Raw genomic sequence first — 17,649 nt, forward strand, 5'->3', positions numbered from 1 at the left:
CAAGGGACAATATGAAGTCACACGGACACGACGTGGAAAACACCTGACTTCATTTTATTCCTCACCACAAAACCACCTGTTTGAATACTAACCACAACCTTAAGCTGACACAACCCTTTGAGGAAGTTTGACGTTTTGGAAAGTACGCATAAATACACTTTGTAGATAGTTCGATGATCTAACTGACAGCAAAGCGAATAAGCATTTTCCCAACTATGTCTAACTATTTCCTTATCGTTATCTTTTATTGATGTTTAACTTGTGGTAATGTGTAAAGAGAGGAACCTTTACGTCACGACAAAATAAAACAAACAAAAGCCAAGTGATTCTTACTACACCCATCTTTGTACCCAGTGTCGTCAAACAATAATTATAATAAAGGAGTTGATCCACTTTAATCACGTCGACTTCTCAAAACGGGAAGTGGTTGATTGTTGATCAGTGAGCATCAGGTCAAGGCCACGAAGAATGGTCCCCAAACCTTCTTAAAGACTTCTTCTTTCCCCGTCGTTCTGTACGCCACCGTCTCTTACGATGGCATCTCGAGCACTTGTTCCACCCGTTCATTAAAGGTAATGACATGGTTATTGTGGCCGACCGAAGCCACAGTCTCCGATGTTTAGTCAGTGTGTTGGGCTCTGGGGTTAAGCCAAGTATACAATAGCTATTTCCGTATCATTAAATCTTGTAAAGCCATAACTGACAGACCCCCTTCATGTACAAAAAAATTAAATTGTCTCGCACACCTTTAAACGACCACCTCTGTTATTACTTGACCTATTACTAACCTGCTTTTTGGGAGCCCTGTTGTCATCCCCGGAGGAGCCCGGGCTCTGATGTGTTAGGCAATCGCTGATTTGGCAGCTTTCCAGCAGCTGAGGCACACCAGCTATCCTGTTGATACTTAATCTGACTCTTGCGCTTACTCTCACACACACACACACACACACACACACACACACACACACACACACAAACACAAACACAAACGCAGACTTGCAGGCAGGTATGCGTATGAAGGCGCACACGAACACAAGGCTTACGCAAGCCTCGGCCAGCCATGCCTAGGGTAGTCATAACACACTGACGGTGGAGACATGCCAAGATGTTATAGGTCAAACAATGATTCATAAGCAAAAGTGAATAAGATTTAAAAAAAAAAAAAGGATTATATGTATTTAAGTATGAAAAGTGCTGGTGTTTGATGAGTTGCACCGGTTACCGCTGAGGAAAGAAAAGAGCGAGTGCTGTATCTGCCCCCCCCCCCCCCCCCCCCCCTTTACGTGTTCCAGGAAAAGACACTGACCCACTGTTGACATTTGTGTGTTTGAGGAGTTAAATGTTACATTACGCAAAGGTCAGAGAAGAGTAAACGGTTAGAGGCAGAGATGGAGAGAGAGGGAGAGGTTTTTTTTTTTTTTGCCTTTTCAAGGAGGAAATTGAAAGCGCTGACTAAAATGAGAAAATGTAAAGGGAGCTCTTGCGGGTAAACCTTCTTGGCATGAGGTGCAGGTGGTTGCATGTGTGTGTGTGTGAGGGAGACGAGCAATAGTAATGAAAAAAAAACATGTTAATATGAAAAAGAATGTGATCTTTATTCAACATCTCCACACATATTTCTAATATACATATTTACACCTTTTTGTACAATGAATATATCTCGTATGTAACCCGTCTGGACCAGTAATGGCCTCTAGGTTGTGTCACAAATACATAATTCACAGTGCAATATGAAGTTTGTGCACCCGTGTCAGTTTACTCTACGTGTCACATGAATGTGTGACTCTGCTTGTACGAACCAGGAACAAAATCCTAAATCTCTGAAATTACTTTTCTGCCAGGAACAAAAATTGAGATTGTCACAAAATCCGTTCCCATCTGGTATCCCGAGCAGATGAGGGGGAAAAATAATTAAAGAACCGCAGCAGACGTTTTATTAGCCTGCTGGTTGACCCACATGTAATGCACAGCGCATCTCAGATATGCCTGATTTTAGTACCGTCTTCAAAAAAATGATTGTGCCAGAATGAAATAGCTGGCTGCAGATCGAGCCTGCAAGGATAAACGTCACTGAAGCTCTGCATCCGCCTGTCACAATCCAAGACAAAAACGTCTTTTTAAGAACGTGGTGCATCATGTCTCCAACTATGATGACTAGTCTCCTTGGATACAGCTTCCAACGGCAAAAAAAATCAAAGGGAAAAGAAAGTACCATAAAAGAGGTGAAACAGTCGGAACAGATTCTTCCAGCCAAGGTCAGGACCATTTTCTACAGACGCGCTCAAGTGTTGAGTCATCATCAGAACAACCGACATCAAATATCGCCTGACTGCCACTGATTCAGAGCCCTTCAGTTTATGAAACACAGTGATACGGGCACAACACTCCCACCGCTCAGCTTTGTTAAAGCAGCACAGCTTGACATGGTGTTCCAACAGAAATGAACAAAACACGTTCAACTGCTCAACTGAGAAAGTCTTCATTTTTCTGAAGTAGGTTTCTTTCCTGACTGGATATTTTGACACATTTCTTAAAACAACAAAACACAACATTGTTGGATTGAGAGAGAACTCCATGGCGTTGTAATTCAAGTGGAAGTACTATTTGAATTGTCTGTTCATTTGAACTTTTCCCCCTGAAATGCAGCATGCGTTTAGACTTAAGATGTATCCAAGCATCCCTGTTGCTGCAAAGGCATGTGACCGAGTCTGATTTTATTTGAAGAAGCATTAGTGTGGGCTAACTGCACATGCAGCGTTTCAGAGGAGCTGAACAGATTGATTACAGTCACATTTCATAGACACTTCCTGTTCTGATGCGACCTTTTTAGATGATAAATTCAGATATGAGCATGTTTTTGAATAGCTAAATGATTTAGTTTTAACTGTTAAAAATATCTAACTTCCTCTGTTAGCCATTTACAAGGACTTGTGTTCACCCAGTACCACTGCTTATTATTGAGTGTGTGTGTGTGTGTGTGTGTGACTTCTCAGTGAGTTTTACACTCGTAACATCCTGCTGTTCTCAACCTTCTGTGAAGGGTGTGAGATTTGTAAAAGCGCTCGACTTGCTGAGACGTTGCCAGATTGGCAGTGAGACACCTTCGTAGCGTCCCCCGCTGAGTGTGACACATCAGTCCTCTGCTAAGCGTCTCTCTCACTCTATGACACTGCCTGCTGCGAGACGTCAAGCTTGTGCTAGGCCTTCCACGAGCTGGTCCGTGAGTCAGCCCGGCGGAGCCTCCAGCCTGGTCGGAGACTAGAGTGAGAGGAACAACGTCACGTCACGTCTCCTCGCCTCCCATTCAGGATTCATCTAATGCTTTCTGAAGCCTCGTGAGTCCAGGCTGAGAGCAAGCACCGGTGACTATTGTTTGCCATGGGTTAATTCTCTGCGATGCACTCATAGTAGCCTGCAGAGATTATTTTGTGAACATAACCTGGCAAATTCAAGTCCTTGTTTCTTTTAGCACCAAATCATTTCAAAAACATACATAAAGAAACACGAAGGATCATGGTGAACAATGCCCGTAGCAAGTAACACACATACGACAAGAAAAATACAGTACAGTGAGTTCTTGTAGAAAGCTAATGAAACAAATGGGGTTTCTAAAATGTGCCATTGTAAAACCACAACAATGGATCCGTCATAGCAATTCCTGTTTTGGTCCCTCAGCCAGTCTCGGCTGAATCGAGTCCGTCAGCAGAACAGATCATCATCCTCTTCCACATTAAAGGATGGCACCATCTGTTCTGCCGAGCTCACTTCCTGTTCACCCAGTGCCACTTCCTGCGACGACGGCGGCTGGTGGAACCACGGGTGAGCAAGCAGCTCATTCGCCGTGAGTCTCTCCCAGGGTTCCTTCCTCAGCAGGCTCTGGAGCAGACACTTGGCCCTGGGCGACAAGCCCTCTGGCAAACAGCACTGGCCTCTGCGGATTTTGGAAAACAGCGTGGCCGGGTCCGGGTCATGGAACGGGTAGCGGCCAACCAGCATAGTGTACAGCATGACCCCCAGGCTCCACATGTCGGCCATCTTGCCAGAGTAAGGCGCGGAGCCGCTGAGGATCTCTGGGCTGACGTAGGCGGGGCAGCCGTGAGTGTCCGACATGGAGTCGTCGCTGGGGTCCTCTAGGACGCGACAGTCCTCGAGGCTTTCTAGTCTCACCTGCGTCCTGTGAAGGAAGAGTCAAAATAAGGTCAGGAACATTTTCAACGGATCTTTTTAAAAAGCTGTGACAATTAAAAGAAGTTTAATGTAGTACATTCCTTTCCGTTAGCTGCATGTTTACTTCTACATTTGAGGATCCCCTTTCTACAAGAACAGCAGCTACTAGTGAGAGCTTTAGTCGCACTGTAACAGCGACATCATCTGTTATCTTGTACACTTTGTAGTGAAAAGCAAAGAACTTGATCTCCATCCCCCCCCAAGATCCAACTCTGCATATCACAAGCAGAATAGTTTTTGCAGAATTTCATGTTGTTGTTGGAAATGATGTCCTCGGAGTTCTCATGTTCAACAATATTTAAAATCAGTCATTCCTCGATCTAGTACAACACTGATAGTGTGTAGTGTTTGTGTGTGTGTGTGTGTGTGTGTTTGTGTGTTTCCAACAGTGGCTTTGTTCAACACTGTCAGACATTTCAGTGATCTATTAAATGTAAGTCACTGATTGCATCACAGGAAAAACAACCATCCTTTCTTGAGCCTTAAGCGGCACAACAGATGGACACACACACACACACACACACACACCACAGACACCACAGACACCAGTGAACTCCCTATGACCTAAGTGCACAACAGTGAGTCCAGTTTGAGAATCAGAGCTGCCTAAGTACATTTCCAATGACTTCCTGGCACACATGGTCACATGCACACTCTCACACAAAAATATACAACTCCTCCTCCTCCTTCCCTACTCTCACTCACAATGCTATATTTAGCCATGTTAATGACAGGACGATGGGTTTAGTCCAGCGCCGGAGCAACTGAGATTGTGAAAGTGTATTTGCAGAATAGGACATTTACGTACTGAAGCGCTCTTTCAAAATGATTGATGGAATGAGAAAATGAATTATTAATTTTCAACAGCGACAGACGTGCCATGATTTTAATTGAAATTTCATTTGTGCCTCTTAAGATTTGCTCCAGAGACTAACACAGTGGTTGAGGCTTTATCAAGTAGCGTGCTGCTTTATCTCACATTCAGAGGATCGACCGACTCTGTGAGACACTTCAGCTGTCAGACAGAGTGGCTGGAGAGAGAAATAATCAGCCAGAGACGGGATGAAAAGAGTGACATCCAGAAGGACCGAGATAGAAAGCAAATGATATTTAAACACCAAGATAGTGGGGGAGATAAGTCGGGGGAGGAGAGCGAGCGATGGAGACAGAAAAGGAAACAGAACAGAGAGAGTTAGAGGGGTGGAGAGAGTGACTCATCCTTCTGTTGAGAGTACATTTCTCTCTCTCTCTCTCTCTCTGCGGCTATCTGCACCTGGGTCCCATACTCGCGGCGCCAGCCATCCCATAATTACCCTCAAATGGCTGTTGCCACATCAGTGACGCACGGGAAGGCCGGCCCAGCAGTGAAGCTCTGCATGCTTCGCAGTGCTAGTCACTTTCCCTAAACGTGTGTGTGTGTGTGTGTGTGTGTGTGTGTGTGTGTGTGTGTGTGTGTGTGTGTGTGTGTGTGTGTGTGTGTGTGTGTGTGTGTGTGTGTGTGTGTGTGTGTGTGTGTGTGTGTGTGTGTGTGTGTGTGTGTGTGTGTGTGTGTGTGTGTGTGTGTGTGTGGAGAGAGAGAATTTGTCAAATTGTTGTGACTTTCTGTCTCTGGCTCGGGTGCTGCATTGTTGGCAGGGACATTACATCACAGCGTGATTGTTGGGGTTTGAAAGATGCCCGATTTTGGATTTGGAAAATTGTATGATGGGATTGATGAGGTCACGCAGAATTGCAACATTTCAAGGAGACTTGTATCGATGTGCGTCAAAAGTCTGTCTGTGATCAGATAGAGAGGCAGCCATCTCGGGGTGAACAAAAGCTAAATTCCACACTATCGGCGAAATCTGCAGCTTTTCTTTATTCTTTTTTTTTTTTTACAGCCGCATCACGGTAAGATCATCCGTAGTGGCACTGCAGTATGTCGCCAGCCAAAGTGTAAAGAGAAGTTAAGAAAGATGTCATCCCACGACTCCAGGGTCAAGTGGGTCTTGTGGATGTACCAGCATCAATGTTGCAATGCTCACAAAATACTGAATTAAAGGCATAAGCCATTGAGCTGGCTCTGAATGTTTAATCGGCGTTCATACGGACATGCATGCATGGACACACACACACACAAAGAAAGAGAATGAGCTATGCAGCCCCCCCCCCCCCCCCTCCTCCTCTTCCCCTCTGCACATATACTCTGTGACTCATCGCTCTGCAGCCGTATAGCTATCAGAGGGACACAACCAACTTCAACTTCTCTCACTGGCTGTCTGCTCTCATTCATCCAGTGTGACCCTGCTAACCCAGAGGTCATGGCTGGGGAATGTTACTGTTGAGAAGTCTCCATGAAAAAGGGCCTTTGGAAAGCCAAGGGGGGGGGGGGGGGGTTGTGCTACATCAGCGGGCGCTTACAGGAAAGACTGTGACGCAAGGGCAAAGAGGCGACAAATAGTTTTGTAAGCAGGGGTTTTGTGTGTCTTCCTGTGAACCGAATGTGTAGCACGATGCAGACATTAGGGAGCATGTGTGTGGGAGCCAGTTCCAAGCAAAGCGCTTTGACCTACTCCACCATGCATGGATGACAGTGTATTTCAATGAATCCTTGTTGGAAGCATCGGCTATTCTGCGGAATAATTACGATGTAATTTATGAATAAATAATGAGGAATAAATATATTCTAAGATATAGACTGCAGAAGGAGATGATTGTCTCATTCACCAGCCTCGTCTCGCAGCTCTGCCAAACTACCACCCACTGCATTCACACGCGCACGCATGCAAAACAAACACGCATACAAAGAGACTAGTCGAAAGTGAGAATGGGAGACAGACACAGAGAGGCGAGAATCTGGGAAGCTATGCAGTCTGCCTCCACAAGTACAGAACCTCCTACTCTATCTGCGCCCACATCGATATCTGCACACATGGCCTGTGTGTATCAGCTGCTGCCGCGTTTTGCTCTGTGCCTTCGCTGGCTCGTCCCACTGCACTGCATGTATTTAAGTCTGAGAGCCTCCAGATAAAGTTAGCTGTTTATTTGAGCTGAATGAAACCGAGACGAATGAATGTGACGCTGAGCAGGTGCCCGGTTACAATTGCGAGAAAGCTTTCAGGTGTCATCTGACACTGAGGACCAGTGTTTTAAGTGCGTTTCCTTGAAAGTACTGCAAGGGATGTGCTTCTTCTCACCTTTTCTCATCTGCAAAGACAAACTTTCGCAGTTTGAGGTCACCCAGCACGATGCCCGCCTGGTGGCAGTGTGCCACAGCCAGGGCCACCTGACGGAAGAGCCTGCAGGCGTGCTCCTCGTCCAGCCTGCGACAGCTTTTCACCAGGGTGTGCATGTCCCCAAAGTCCTTGTCCAGGAACACGTAGGCTTTGCGTTCGCCAAGGATGATGTCCCTGACTCCGGCCACATTCTTGTGGGCTGGCAGGATCCCGTAGGCTCTAATCTTTTCCTGGTACACCCCCATATCGAAGACCTAAGAGAGGAGAGCAGAACAGAGATGCAGGATGGAAATTAGGAAGATTCAGAGGCAGGGAGGGAGGAGGGAGGGAGGGAGGGAGTGTGTTTTGTGTGTGAGGAGGAGGAGGAGGAGGAGGAGGAGGCAATGGGTCAGTGTGTTCTTAATGATCATCTGAGGAAACAAGCATGCAAATTTGGCAGCGAGTTAAAAAGAAGAGAAAGGAGGAGGATATGCTTTGATTCGAGCTGCTTTTGCAAGAGCATGACAAATGAATCGGCAAAGCATGAAGCGATTAACTTTATTAATCAACAAAGCCAAACGCCTGCAGATCTATCACGCAAAAATAATCACATAGATCTGGAGCAGCGGAGGGTACACTCTCATTACCATGAGTCTTTGCCTCACATGTTTGCATTTTGTGTGTGTGCGTGTGTGTGTCACGGCGCGGCGTATTGCAGTGACGTGTATGCAAATGAGCCGGGTTTGACATACACTTGTGTGACGCCACTGTGCCAAGGAGAGGTGGGTTTCAATAGGTATAGGCTGCATTTCCACCACACAGCAGAGGCTACGGGGCTGACCGGTCCTTCGTGCTCTTTGTAAACATGTTTGAAATAATGTCGATGTAACTATCCTGAACTATATCACTCCTGTTATTCCGCAAAGTCTGACACATTTCACGTGAGACATGTCATTTGGTGAGCAAGTCGGGCTGAATCCTGATGACATGTCAGACGGGCTATTGAGCAACGCGATGAAACACCATTCATTCAAAGAAACATTGCACAACGACGGGATTGCGCATACCTTGCACAGCTGCTCGTCGCCGGTGTCGGTGTTCATCGCGCTGTGCACGCTCTCCCGGTCCGTCAGAGGTAGAAGCAGAAACGGTCCTATCCTGGATGGCCCCTGGTGGGTCGCCGGGAAAGAGTTTGAGACGGGGCTCACCGGGGAACCAGGAGAGGTGCCCAGGAGTCCCTGTGTGTCCCCCGCCTCGGAGCTCAGCCTGGCGCATTTGGCCGGCGGCTGATCGTCTGAGTCCAGCCGCTTGTGCGCGACTCTCCCGATGCGGATGCAGGGTGCCGGGCTGCTCCACTGCAAGTTCATCCTGATGGACCGATTCACCGTCAAAGCAAAAAACGAGACCCCGACTGCTTTAGTATGTGTCCTTTTTAAAATAGACTACAAACGTTGCGCTCCATTTCTCCGTGCGAGATCCATTCTAGTTGAGCTATAAATGAAACTTCAGCGGATTCAGGAATAATCCGACCCACGTCCTTTTTCAGGAGAGCGAATGCCCGTGGCTCTGAGGTCCGTGTACTTCTAGTGAGAAAATCCCGATCCCTCAGAGTCCAGACTGAGAGAGCGGGGGGGGGGGGGGGAGAGACAGAGAGGGGAGAGGGAGAGAGAAAGAAAGACAGAGAGACCGCCTCACACTCGGAGAGAGGCAGAGAGTGAGTGAGCTCCGGTGATGTTGAGCTCAGAGCTCAAACACTCTGCCCAACCAGTCCAGCCTCCTGGTGACACAACCATTGAGCAATCCTGTAACGGCACCGACTCGAGCTCAGCTCTGATGAAACAGCCCCGTCTGTATTACGCGCCATGCGTGACCGTATGGCGCAAACATTTCCCTCTGTTGGTTTGTTATGGTGTCAACATTCTCTGAATTACTGCTCTGAGATTTTGCTGATGCTAAGGAAAAAAAAAAACCTACCATGTGAGAGGAATGAAGAAATCATCTGCTACTTATCATGGCTGCCTCATCAAGCGTGCTCACATGTTTTAGGCAATAATTAACAATCCTTAAAGATCGTTCCCTGACTCAGTTGTTTCCTTAATGTTCAGCCATTTAATGCAACAATCTCTCCACAGACCTCCTGTATGGCACCTGAGCTGTTTGCTCTCCAAATGTTAGGCCTCAAGTGTGAACTAGCCCACACAAAGCTCCAGTGTATGAGCCTTAACTCTAGCTTTAACATCGCCATGATATTTTCCCATGCTGGGCTTGTTTGTTATGTGGATATGACTCACCCTTATAAAGCCTTTAGTGGTGCTGGGCTATAAGCATTCACGTAAAATATGCGAGCGCGCGGCTTCGTAAACAACATCATAGCAGCTGGGCTCCCAGGGACGCCGATCCCAAGTTAGAACTACTGTACAGGCAAGTTAGTACTCTGCAACCAGTGTGAAAATGACGCCTCCAAAACAGTAGGATAAGTAAACTATGGGCTGTTACTCATGAATGTAAGAACCAGACTTTGAAGGGTGACCGAAAAGCACACATGACCGTGTGCGTGTTGCGTAAGACTTCTCTTTTTCCACTGCTTTAAGTCACACAAGCACAGTGGCTGCAGTAGAGGCTCTCTGAGCACTCACCAAAACACAGAGCACCAGCTGGCCCGTGTGTGTGTGTGTGTGTGTGTGTGTGTGTGTGTGTGTGTGTGAGAGCACTATTGCCCCTATTTCGCACAACCCCTCCTGCCAAACAGAAGCGTGCCGTTCCAAACCATTTATTTCCACATTTCCAACACAGTTCCTTCTACAAGAGGTCACACACTTAAGCGGGTCACAAGAGCTCGGCTCAGCTTGACTCAGAAAGGTCACGTGAACCTGTCTCTGCAGGCCGTCCAAACGCGGATGAGCTGCAGATTCCATAGGAATGATGGCTGTTATTTTTAGGCCTCGCATTCTTTCTTTGTGCAGTGGTCGTCCCATGAATAAGGTGACTCACCAACTGATTGATGTGTGCGTGCGTCCCTGTGAGCAAGTGTGTTTGTCATGCTGTCGAACAGGCACAGGAACAGGTTTCCTCTCTCTCTCGCTCTCTTTTTTTAAGAAGTTCAAAAAGCAGGATGAACAGTCACTGTGGGAATGGGCGGCAGTTCTGTGAAAGGCCCAAAGATTTATTGATATCTGACAATAGTCCGGACCTGGTGTGTCAGTACATCAACGTGATGATGCATGTTTGTTGCTTGCTTATGTGTGACACAGGGTTTAGGTATACACTGGAAAAACTGACTTATTTGTATTGGCTGTGATAAACATAGAGTGTGTGTGTGTTTGCGTGCGTGTGATATGACGATTTGTTCCAGCGTAATAGGGTTTACGTTGGAGTTATTACATGTGTAAGCTGTACATTACCCTTTTGCAATATGGTTTATGTTGTTGGACTGCAGGTTGTAGCTGGTCGGTCAGTGTGTGTGTGTGTGTGTGTGTGTGTATACAGCTGCTGTGTAGGAGTGTAGCTGCGTCCCAATGCTGGTGAGGTGCAAGAGAAAAACGGTATTCAGGGCATGCTCTCCCTTGTTATAATTAGCGGACTCACTCACCACGAGCAGCGGCAAAGAGAGGCCGGGAATTGATCTGCTCTGAGAATAGTTCAATCTGATCTGGCAGACAGCCAGCCATCGCTGTGAAATATTCTACATCGGAGCCGCTCTGAGCGCAGCTGTAGATGTTAGACTTGGAATCAAGTCAGACGTACAGCAGTCGTTCAAATTAGGATTTGAAACTTGACTGCCTGCCTCAAGACTTGATTTGAAAGTAAAAATCTTGATCAGTTTTTAATTAATAACAACCGTGAAATAACCTTTTAAATGATGATCAGCTTAGTGCTTCGCTCACAAATCAGTTTTTCTGGTGTGGAGATAGACCTTTTTTTTTACAGCCGACGGCATCAAAAAAGAATGTGTGCACATGTTGTAAATGGATGTGGCCTTTTGTCCCAGCCATCCAGACGAGTTAGCAAGCTTTGAGCATTGAATTAAAACTGTTAACAGCATCAAAATGTCCGGTCGGGGCATGTTCGGTCGTCAGAATCGATATTCCAACAAGTGGACTCAAGCTATTAAATGGGTTGACGACCACTGGACTGATACAAATAATGCTGATGTTTGTAGCATCCTTTTTTAAAAGTCAGTGAACTCAGAACTCTGAGTCTATGTCATGGTATTTGACGTTCTGTACATGACCACAGATAACGGACTTGTAAGGATCTAGTGACTTGGACCCTTAGAATATTTCGCTGTTGTAACATTAAACGCTGGCTTCCTCCACCAAATGCATGTACCCGGTCGTTGAATATTTGCCCACTTGTTAATGTATTCTTCCCATTAACTAATCGCACACAAATCTGGAAAGTGAACTTATCTAGGTTGCATTCACGATCTTTGGTAGTTGATGCCCTCGCATAGCTTGACAAGCTATCGCTTCTATATTCTTTTCCACAGACACTGAGTTACACTGACGTGAATTCTTTTTTTTGTCTTGGCGGCTCATGATTACGGTCTGAACCATATGACATGAACGTAACATGAGCCATGGCAGTGTGACAGTGAGCCAGCATGCACAATACCAGGACACTGAAACAGCAGCAGCTAAATGGAATTCAGCCACCAATCATTTTATTTACACTAATGGTTTTCCTACTGTGAAGCTTTCAGTGCTGTGCTGTTAAGATATGCTAACCAGTGTTCGCTAAGTTAATTAAATAAAATGTTTATGCATAGCTTTTTTGTATGTAATGCCCAAGTGATTCTTATTAAATCATATTTATTATTAATTGCCCTGAAGATATGTACTGCACGATATATGTGCTTCTGGGCACATTGCACCCCAGATGTGCACTGACACAAGATCAGAATATCTGTAACTGGCATGCACAACTATTACAAATAGTTTATTTCAATTACAGCAGAACTTTAACCCCATATCTGAGCATCTGAAAAAAGGCACTTAATGAAAGAAGGAAGTTATGAAACTGTATGCAACATTAGTCTTTTTACAAGTCCACCATCTTCCTCTATTGGTATTATACTGCCACTTTTTCTATTATGAGTTTTGTAAAGCGGAACTTGTTTTCGGGCAAATGTTTGGTTGTCGGCCTTTTACCATTGTGTCTTTGGACAGCTGGCAATTTCCTATGAATGCAGAATTAGGGAGTGGGAGATAGAAGTGGGCCACTGGATATTCAACATACCGTTACCGCTGGCAAAAGAAATAATTGAATTTCCATTTCCATCAATTCTGCCTTTAGAACAACAGAGATACTCCTCTGGTCTACTGTATATCTTCACATATGCTCCTGGAAACTGTGAACTGTATGAACTCAAATGTTGGAAGTCTCATCCAAAATTAGTCATCGGCCCGCTTTTACCATCTCTACTGAATATTATGTGTATTTTCACAACCTTGGCTGACCTCAAGGACAATCAATCAAACCAGCAGCTGAGATGGGGGATTGTTTCATGTGGATGGACTCCAGACTGTAGTCTCGCCAAAAATGTCTGCCTTCCTTTTCTAGTTATCCCAATCTGTCAATCACTTTTTCTTTGATCTGGTAGGCTGAGTGAGGGGTGGTTAGATTGGAGACACTGGATTTTTGGCGAAACAAATGATTTGTGCAATTCAAAATCCAGTAAATACTTTCAATCTTCATAAAATGCTGTGCTCAGATTTTACAGCTCATTTTTTTTCATAGCGGAACAAACACCTACACATTGTTCCCTATTGATCGAAAACATTTGTTCTCACAAAGGGGAGTAGTCAAGTTTGAACATACTCAGCACAGAGACTTCCCTAAAGGTCTTCTGAGAAGTTCTTAATTTAATTCTTAATTTAAGTTCAGAGAGATGTGCAAGTGCTTTAGGTTTTTAGTTACGTGGGGTATTGAGGTTCAGAGGGTGGATCTATTCTTAAAGTATTGATACTAAGTCCTGTCTTGAGTCGTGGACATCTTTGGGATCTGTACTCAAAATAAACAAAACGCAAGTTTTGCAAGTTTGACCAGTTAATAGATTTTATAGATTTTATTGAAATTATTCTGTTCTGTAATTCTGCACTGCAGTATTTACAACCATCAGGGATGAAAATGCAATGGATCTATTTCCATTGTGGCCTTCTCATATGTAGACAATTTACTGGGAAAAGTCACCCCCGTCGAGCCTTCATCAGCAGAATTTCACTTGAAAAAAAATCAGCTTACTTCCCTTCATGTCCCAAGAACATCATTTCACAACTGTCACTCTTCAACACATGATTTCACTGAAATAGTTGGCCTTACCCTCAGAGCTCCACTCCGGGATGACTCAAGGGGTTTCCTGTTGCTAATGGGAAGCGGATAGCAATTGTGTATGCATGCGTGCGTGTGTGCGTGTGTGGCCACAACAACACACGTCACCACCATACTGTCACTAGCCCATCACTGAGGTTACACAAGCTGTCTCCGCTCAGCCGGGTCTGGCCCATGATGTCACCCTCAGTGGAATGAGAAAACACCGGCTGAGAAAAGGAAACGAGAAGCGAGTGTCCTTCATTGCTGCCCTGAGAAAAAAAAAAATGTATTGTGTTATTTCTGATGACCATTCACTTTTGTGGGAGAGCAGGGCGGTAGACGAGGAACATTTTAGATCAAAGTGTGAATGACGAGGCCAATTGCTTTGATGGAGAAAGCTGTAAAATAGTGAATAAAAAAAGACAGAGTTTACAGCCATGCTACTGCTATCTACCTGCACTCTGTGAGGCTGCACCAGGGAGCAAACTTTACGTAGCGGCCAAACAGTGGAATTACAACGTCCGTGTCCATCATGTGACGCCTGTGGACATTTCGCCATCGACTTGCATTGTGAAAGTCTGTAAATCAGTGGATCATTTTTTTTGAGGTAAATCAACTTCCCAGTACGAACACTTAAATAGCCCTTATTTAAATCATTAGGTCATAAGGGTCCGTGTATGCGAGCCCGAGGCTAAGTTTGGAGGCGGTTTTAAAGGACTCCCTAGTGTGCTTGCTCTAAGGGCCCATGGATGTGGAAGTCGACCTGTTTTGGCTTCATGCGCCACTGAGCAACTTTCAAAGGAATGAACGGGGCCCCGCCTTCAACCCTGTATCTTTATACATCCATGGTACTTTTGCATAGTGATGCCTTCAGCTAAATGCTAACGTCAGCACGCACGGCGAAAAGATGCATTTACAGTTTTCTTGCTTGTTTTTTCAGTTGCCCGTCTCTTCGCAGTGTTTTCTCTCACACAATTACCTCCGGTTGTCAGTTGCTTTGATTTATTTTACCGGTATTCTTTAACCAAAAGGGCCTTAGAGGATGGCACATGAAAGTGTCATACAACATTTATCTCCTCTGTGCTTTTTGATGATAAGCTACAGCAGCTGTTCAAAAGGGCCATCCGCATTTAACATGGCTACACTAGATCATATTCTGAAGTGAGCAGATCCTCGGTCTCTCTTCAGTTCAATAAGCGAGGATACAAAGTACATCCTCCAGCCAAAACATAAGAAGTCGGACCATCATTAATGACACCTCTAGTGGGACACCGAGGCAGAAGGAAATCTCTTATTTGTTACCAATCCCCTCTACAAGTCCCATAACCCCCATCCTCTTTCTGGAGTGAGTCAACCGGTAGTAAATTTATCAAAGTGTGCGAACACGAGAGGCAGAGAAGGGCTTAGCGTTTGGAAAAAGCAATTAATTGCAGGATAATACCCCATGTAACAGGATTTCAATGACTGTTAGCGCTGCTCCGCTCCAAAAGGAGATTTATTCTCATAATCCTGTGATGAAAGGGATGACCAATTATTTTCGCATGCATTGGAACACACTGCCTGAACGAGGGCTAGCCCAGCGGGAGGAAAAGGAAGCGAGGAAAAGAAAGTGTTCGTGTCTTTACACATACATATTTACTATTCAGCTGGCAACAACAATCTGTCACTCTTCACAAATTACCTAACGCAGAGCCTTTAATGATTTGATTGCACTCCAACTCACGGGAGGAAGATGAAAGCCGGGCGATGCTCCATTAACTGCAGACTTCGTGGCTGCTGAAAATCAGGCCCCACGTTTCTTGGCATTTCATCAGTTTTGAAGGATGTGGAAAATGTGGGTCAACATTCATGAAGTTTGTGTTTGAGTTTCAACAGCAGGGTGTCATCATAAAGGAGTACACATGATGTTATTGAAACGGGCACTAAAGTCTTTCAAAGGAATTCATTCATAGACGTTTGTCCCTGATGATTCATGATGGTACAACTTCCTAATTAAGGGGAGATAGTAGACCAGCATGTGGCAAATTATTTCTCAGAAGCGTCTTGGAACTATTGAAAAGCAATCTGTGTTTTCCTGTGGTCCATTGAAGGGTTTCCCCACAATGCATCGATCTAAAAAAATGTAAAATGTTCTTTCTGCCGAGCGATATCTGCTTGAAGTTTTGATTTAATTTGCAAAAAGGATTTGTGTTCGTGGTGGTCTGGTCACAGCAGTGAAAGAAAACTAACATTTGAAAAACTCGACAAAGACAGAAACAGTGTCCAGATTACAGAATAGATAAATGTATCCAAAGGAAAGGCGACATTTGGAGAGCTGTGTCGCTGTTCTATTTTATTCGGGTAAATAAAGGCTGAGGGGTTAGATGTTGTTTAACCATCTGACAAGCACTTAAAGCTCTTGTTTTTGTATTTGTAGCTCCAATCAATGTGTTTCCTGTTTCTGCTCGGCAACACTATCAGTCAAACATCAGATAAGGTGGACAAGGTGCATGAGGATTGCAAATGTTCACAAACATTTACTGAGGAGTGTGTCAAACTGCCATCGTTGCACCTCATTCGTATATCGTCCTTTACTGTATCTCCAGGACAAAAGTCCCCGCTCACGTTAAACTCGTGCACAATTTTGTTGAATGGTGATTCATTGCGCCAAATTTAAACCCAATCAGTCAGACCTGCAGGAAACGGGTTTTGTCTTCAAAAGTGAGCGCTGAGTCAGTGTGACAGGATCACTATGGGTGCGTGACAGCTGAGCGAACAGCACGTCCTGCAGCGTGTATTCAGGCACAGACAGCTGCAGTTACTTCAAGTACCTCATTCAGTGTTGTGGGTGCTGCTGTTGTCTTCCCTCCACAGAAAGAAGAGCTTGTGTGTCTGTGTGTGTTGATGCGATAGAGCTGGCGCTGACTGAAGGTTTGTATGTGTCTATAGGGTGTGGGCGGAGGTAATTAAGGTGTCAGGAAACATGCATTATTAATCGCAACACAACGTAATAATGGAGAGGGTGTGTGATCTGTCATGCCCGGCTGCTTTAACAGCCCTGGGGTGTGTGTGTGCGTGTGCGTGTGTTTGTCTGTGTGTGTGCATGTTTCACGTATTTGTTTTTGTGCAAATTGGTTCCTCTGACAAAAACACTATAGGAACACAGTATGTGTTGTGGATGCGTTTATTTTTACGCTTTTGTGTCACTGAGAATAAAAAAACAAATGCATGTATGATCTATTTCAGCACGAGTGCTTTGAATGGTGAGGCCTGTTACTCATACTATCTTGTTTTTCTTTCATTTTTTTTCCATTCAAACCACATCAAAAAAACATGCCGCGAGGGACAGCCGGTGAGTGTAGTCGTGACAGGGCCATCACAATCACACAAAGAAGGACAGGAGTCTTCCATTCATGGCTCAGTGGGCTGAAGAGGAGCCGTGCTTCATTTGTGGAGCAGTGCTGGGGCAGGACTAGGTGTTAGGCAAGTTACCAGGCTGTGACTCAATGTTTCGTGTTGATTTTCCCTCATTGTTTGGTGTTATGTCATTTTCCCCACAGGGTAAATTCTAAAGGAGTTAGGTTGATCCGGTCCTTTTTTTTTTTTTAAATCCTGGTTGAGCGGTTGACGAAACAAGAGATTTGTGAGGGCTTATAGGGAAAGTTGTTGTCACAGATGATAGACAAAGCCAAAAGCCACAGAAAGGTGCACAAATATTTCTTTAAATTAGTTTCAAATTGAAGTGGAACAGTGACAGAGTACTCTTTGTACTGACTTTAATTCCGTTATTTAAACGGGTAAATCTGCATTTTCTTTCCAGATAACAGATGCTCTCATAATTTCGATGGACTGTGTGTTGTATTGCAGTGGCATTGTCAATCATACAGTATGTTAAATGAATGCGTTGTTCCTTTTTCCAAATTTTTATTTGACGAAG

The 17,649-nt window shown here is 44.9% G+C and overlaps 1 protein-coding gene across 1 annotated transcript; it reads right to left on the minus strand.

Annotated features, from left to right (window-relative positions):
* Window positions 1–1,570: 1,570 nt before the first annotated feature.
* trib1 (tribbles pseudokinase 1) lies at window positions 1,571–8,800 on the minus strand. The gene is made up of 3 exons (XM_076105944.1): window positions 8,489–8,800; window positions 7,404–7,696; window positions 1,571–4,174 (listed from the first exon to the last, which is right to left on the minus strand). Exons 1-3 carry the CDS (start codon window positions 8,786–8,788, stop codon window positions 3,700–3,702), a joined length of 1,068 nt encoding a protein of 355 aa, XP_075962059.1. The 5' UTR covers window positions 8,789–8,800; the 3' UTR covers window positions 1,571–3,699.
* Window positions 8,801–17,649: the final 8,849 nt, after the last annotated feature.

The sequence above is a fragment of the Anarhichas minor genome, unplaced genomic scaffold (genome assembly GCF_050575085.1).
Source record: "Anarhichas minor isolate MPS153535 unplaced genomic scaffold, ASM5057508v1 ptg000033l, whole genome shotgun sequence".
NCBI lineage: Eukaryota > Metazoa > Chordata > Actinopteri > Perciformes > Anarhichadidae > Anarhichas > Anarhichas minor.